The sequence below is a fragment of the Daktulosphaira vitifoliae genome, unplaced genomic scaffold (assembly GCF_025091365.1).
Source record: "Daktulosphaira vitifoliae isolate Bord-2020 unplaced genomic scaffold, ASM2509136v1 Scaffold_1, whole genome shotgun sequence".
Taxonomy (NCBI): Eukaryota; Metazoa; Arthropoda; class Insecta; order Hemiptera; family Phylloxeridae; genus Daktulosphaira; species Daktulosphaira vitifoliae.
Genome location: NW_026099572.1, coordinates 9,382,832 through 9,388,831, shown reverse-complemented (window position 1 = coordinate 9,388,831; position 6,000 = coordinate 9,382,832). Strand labels below are relative to the sequence as shown.

Here is a 6,000-nt window from a genome sequence, read left to right as displayed (position 1 = left end):
AAAAAAAAAAAAAAAAAAACACATCTTAGTAAAACCAATACCTTCTCAGCTTCGCATCGAAGCTAAAAATGAATAAATTACAAAGTAAAATTATTTACTTTTTTAGTTGAATACTTTTAACATATCAAATCTAATTTGACAATAAATACTTTAAGAATATTTTAATTGTTTGTATAGAAAAAGCTGCTTAAGCTATTTTTTATTTGAATAAGGAATATTTTTTCGATTTTTAAGAGTAATAACTTAAATATCATAAACTTAAATTAATCATTTGACGTATCGTTGAAAAAAGTAGGTCTAGTGAGGGTTGGCAAAATAAATCGTATCCACAAAAAGAACCACATAGTAAAATAATAATAACATGAATATAAATTTCTTTTCACGAGGGGACACTATAGTGATAGGATCCTTTATATTTAGTGAAGTTATTGAATCTAAGTGAGATAAATATCAAATGATTTGAAAATTTTATTGTAATTAAAAAAAATGCAAAATATTGATATGAACCGAGGGATTTGAACCTGGTACCATTAGCATGAAAGATACAAGTGTTACCGATTCGGCAACTGTCAACAAAAGTTGATAAAATTGGCTATTTAAGCTAACTCAAATTTAAAAATTACTATTTCGACTTGAAAAAAATAAAAATTTTTAATAAGTTTACTTTCTTATGTCTTATAAACTTTATTCTATGTCAATTAAATTATAAAATATTCATGAAAGTCAGTGTATTGCCCTTATGAGATATTTAAAAAAAAATAAAATACAAAACCCAGGATTTTAACACAAAAATAGCATATTTTTTGAATACGGTAGCCATTTGCGCATAGAAAATAGGTCGTCGGTACAAATTTTTTTTTTCATTTTATAGTACATAAAATAAGCTTTAATTTGATATATGTTTAAAGGACGCAGTATTTCCGGAACATTTTCAAAAATTAAGTTGAAAAAGTTAGTTTTTTAAAAAAGTTAATATTTTAAATCCCCCCCAATCAGCAAGTTAAGAGTTAGATTTTCAAAAAAATGATATCAAATGAAAGGAAAATATCTAAGGTTTTAGTTTAAAAAAAATTTATATTGATTTGTTTATATTTGAAAAAGTTATGGAAGTTTTAAGAAAAAAAGTGAAAAAAATGACAAAATTTACTGATTTTTAAATTTGTAATTTTTTTGGATATTTCCCTCATTTGCGGGGAACGAGGGAAAATTTTTCAATTTTTAAGGGTAATGTCTTCAACTAGATACGATTTGTGATATTTTGATAAAAAATATTTTGTATAGTTTTATTTTTAAATTTGAACAAATCTTTATATTATTAATTTAGGGAGTCTAAGAAAGCATGTAACACTTTTTTAGAGTCTCTTCGACCTTATGATTCATGCTACGACATTACAAATACTTTATTTTAAATTTCAATAGGACGACTGGGCTTAGTGGGTAGAAACGTATGTTTGGTGCTTCACTTATTGATTTAAAATAAATAAAAACACTAATTTATATAGCAGAAAAAATATAAACGGTTTATTGCTTAAACACTAAGAAAATTATATTAATGCACTATGTGTACTTAACTACTTAACCGATTAACTGACGACTGGTTAACTAACTGATAGACGTTATTGTTACGTCACGCCTTTTTATATTGTGTTGAGTTCTAGAAGATTCTCTTACGGATCGATCGAGAACATTCGCGCGTATATGCATTTTGTGTTTCCTATCCGTCGCGAAGATTCTCGATCATTACATAATCACTACACTATGTTTGGGTGTACGGGGTTCGATCCTCAGGGTGCCACTGAGATTATTCTTGTTATTTTCTAATTGATGGTGTCTGGTCGAGGGTGTAAGCCGACCATAATAGCCGCTCTGTTCATCATTTACCTAGCCAAGAAACATCTTTTACTGCCTAAAATATGAAAGAGGGCTATCTCCCTCTCTGGCATGTTAATTTTGGAAATAGAAGTGTGTAAAATTGATCATTATTATTATAATTACGATCCTAGTCTTTTTCTTGCAGATCGTGTTATACAGGTGATGATGTTTTAGTACAACTAGTCTCCACCCATTCCATACTTTTTGTTTTATTTTACTTGTGTCTATGTAGTGAACAAGATATAAATACAGAAATGTCATAGAGTATAGGCTACAATCAAAGAAAATATATTTTTATACATTAATAAATATATAAAAATATATATTTAATATTGTGTATATCTATATATATATATATAGATATACAGAGCGATCGTTTTATAATAAACCACTCGATTATTCTCAAAATAAATACAATATTGAAAAGAAAATTTTGCTGTTTTCATTTACATATATTTCTTGATTTATCAGCTAATAATTACCTTTTAGAATCGTCCCTTATAATAGGGGTGTTAACTTTTTTTTGAAATGGAAACGTACATAATTGACTAGCTTTTTTAATGATAATGATTTAATTCATAAAATGATTATAGTTATTAAAAAATTATATTTCTGTCCCGTTGTGATGAGAAGGTGATAATATTTTTAGTCTTAGTCATTTCTCGGCCGTATACTTCTACTCAGCAAAGATTAAAAATGAGAATATCTTCGTAATACTGGCCCGAAAGTTTTTATTTACTATTCCTCTTCATATTTCATCATAATTTGTTAAAGAAGCTAGTAAATTATATATTTTGCCATTTTTGAAAAAAATTAAGATGACATCTCTTTAATTTATAAAGGCTAATTTCAAAAAGTAATTTATAGCTATTAAATAAAAAAATATATGTTACTAAAATTAAATAAACATTTTTTTCTATTATTATACTTATTTTGCGAATAATGGAAAGGTTTATAATAAATTCATCACTCTCTATATATTATTTTTTATATTTTTTAAGCAGATGGTATCCTNTCTATATATTATTTTTTATATTTTGTAAGCAGATGGTATCCTAGCCGATAACCAAAATGAAAAACGTAAGTTAAAACTTAATCATTCATTTCAAATTATATTTATGACTATTAAAATTGGTTGATATTGAGGATACAAGATCTATATTATTATTGAGTAGACAGGAAGTAGTGTGTCGTAAGCCTCTTTTGTTAGTAGTCAGTCGAAAAACAGATACCGAATTATAAGTCTTGTGTACGTAACGTTTTATTTATATGAAAAATGTAAAGTCTTATCGTAAAAATACAGCTCACATTGTTAGCTAAAATAGAATGTTTTTAGTTTGCTATAAAATATTTAAGCTACCAACAGAAACATTAAATATTTCTTATGCGAACAAGAGTTATAAGCACTAGTATTATTTTAGAAAAAGAAATGTAGTTTTCGTAATTCAGAGTAAAAAATTTTAGTGGCGCAGAGTTATAGAAGATAATGTCTACCCATTTAAAATACGGTAGAAAAATGAATTTCATAGTATTTATCTCATAAAAATATTATACTTTTCAATGAATTATATTCATGTTTCACAGAGTAAAGTAATTAAAGACCATGAGAGCCAGCAGTGTTCATCGTAGATATTTCAGTAAAATTTGTCTCATTTTCCTTGGTATGGTGTGTAGTAAGATTGAAATAAATATAGTTTAAAAAAACTAAAAAAACACGCTTTTAAAACACATCGAACTAAAAAGTTAAAAATAATTTTTAAAATATGTTTAAAATAATTATGAATAAAAAATACTTGTATTATTGTGATAAAAGCGTCGGGCGCTCAATATACGAAAAATATGGCACAAAGCACCCACGCTTTTATCACAATAATACTAGTATTTTTTGTTCATAATTATTTTAAACTTATTTTAAAAATTATTTTTAACTTTTTAGTTCGATGTGCTTTAAAAGCGTGTTTTTTTAGTTTTTTTAAACTATATTTATTTATCACTTTTTAGTTTTATGTTATGATAGTAGTTACTATCAATATCATGGTTGTAACGGGTAACGGGAAATCAGGGTTCGATTCCGGGGAGGGAGTCTGAGAAACGGCTACCACATCCAAAGAAAGCAGCAGGCGCGTAAATTACTCACTCCTGGAACGTGGAGATAGTGACGAAAAATGACGATGCGGAAATCATCCCTCGTAATCGGAATGAATACCTTATATCTCTTAATTAAAATAAAGCATGTTAATAAATAAATTTTAATAGTAATTAGTATATATATATACAAGTAAAGCGACTTAAGTACGTAAACGTATCATGCACTAGGTATAACCGTATTTTGTGGGTGGGCGGGTCGGACTAACGTTATACCTGAGGTATAAACGGTGGTAGGAATATATAAATATATATACGTAAGGCGCATTAGACGCGGGTGGTATTGGTCAGTCAAAATAAAAATTTGTTTATATATATATAATATTGATGACAAGCACGCGTGTACGGGTACGATAACTAAAAAAAAATATTTTATAGGAATAGTGTGCCGTCGTGTGGAGAGCGTGGCGTGGGGAGGGGTGAATGCGTTATGACAGTCTAGTCTAGACGACGGAATATGCGATAACGCGTGGCGTTTGGAGAGTTACATACATACATACATACATACATACATACAGGTGAAACTAATATAAGCGTGTTAAAAATATTGTTGCGCGATGAGACATGTCTCCAGGTGTTGTACACAGTCACAAATTCAGTATCATTTTTTATAACGATTTATTTTTACGTGTAGTGTCGTTATAATACACAATACACAATAAGAAATGTATGATATAATAAATAGCTATCTAATTAAATCTATTATTGAACGATAGGATAGAATAAATAATAATATTTTATATATCTATTTTGATAGCATGTGGTATTAATTGCGATGTTCAAAATGAACAACGTAAGTTGAAACTTAAGTAACTGTATATTTTAATATAGAATTCAAGTGCTATTTTTATGACATACTCCTATAAAAATGTCCATTAGCGGACAGTAAATCTACATAAGAAATAATTAAAATTTTGTGTAATTTTATTTTTGAATTTGAACAAATCTTTAAATAATTAATATAGGGAGTCTAGGAAAGCTGTACCGATTATTTAGTGTCTCTTCGATCATATGGTTTATATGTCGATAAATATTATTAAAATATATTTTTCAAATTAAAAAACATATGATTATAAGTTTATACATAAATATATTTATTTGTTCTTATGTTTGAAATCATATGGTGTCCCAGGCGATAATCTAAACGAAGAAAGTAAGTTAAACCTTAATCAAATGTTTAAATCAATAAAAATATAATTTGGAATTTAAATGGAATAGTAGATAGGAATTAAATAAAAATATTATTCTGTTGAGCTTCGTCTTGAATAACACTTAGACTAAATAAGATTAAGTGTTACTTAGGTTTCACGTTTTCCATCCTTTTAACTAACAATTCTTAATTCTCAATAATTGCTACAACATACCAAAATGTGATAGAATAAACTGTACAGAAAAATAAAATTTATTTTTATAATAGAAAAATACATAATTATATATATATTAATGTATTATGTGTACACTTATACATATCTTATTATATCCTTTTTTTTCTTGTTCTATTACAAAGAAAAAAAACTTTTCTCGGATAATTATTTAGTGTGCTCTGATTTTAAACATTTTTCAATAGAGGTTTCAACACCATAGTATACAAATAAGAATATCATTATTACATCATTAAATATTAAATAAGATAGTAAATTATAAGTGTTACCATTTGAAAAAATACTGATGTCATTCCTATAAATTAAAGGGATGATTTTAAATTGCAAATTATAGACAATAAATCAAGAAATTTACGTAACTAAAAAAAAAAAAATTATTCTATTATTGTATTTATTTTGAAAGTAACAATTGGTTTATAATTTACCAGTCACTCTGTATGTATAACTGTTTATGTGTTTTGTAAGCAGATGATATATCAGCTAATAACCAAAATGAAACACGTAAGTTAAATCTAAAACAAAATTTCAAATTACATTTATGATTATTAAAATGTTGAATTATTCGTTTATTAAAACTGACCCTAAATACTTAAAACTCTCC

General features: G+C 26.6%; 1 protein-coding gene across 13 annotated transcripts in view; it reads left to right on the top strand.

The window, feature by feature from the left end:
• Window positions 1-6,000, top strand: part of LOC126894277 (E3 ubiquitin-protein ligase rnf8-B-like) — a 47,103-nt gene that overhangs the window by 9,813 nt on the left and 31,290 nt on the right. For 3 of the 13 annotated variants that reach the window (XM_050665177.1, XM_050665174.1, XM_050665180.1), the window contains 4 exons: window positions 2,920-2,952; window positions 4,775-4,810; window positions 5,150-5,170; window positions 5,865-5,900. In XM_050665177.1, coding sequence (XP_050521134.1) covers window positions 2,920-2,952; window positions 4,775-4,810; window positions 5,150-5,170; window positions 5,865-5,900 — 126 coding nt within the window. The remainder of the gene's footprint in view (window positions 1-2,919; window positions 2,953-4,774; window positions 4,811-5,149; window positions 5,171-5,864; window positions 5,901-6,000) is intronic. The other 10 variants (XM_050665182.1, XM_050665175.1, XM_050665186.1 and 7 more) reach the window with 7 other exon arrangements.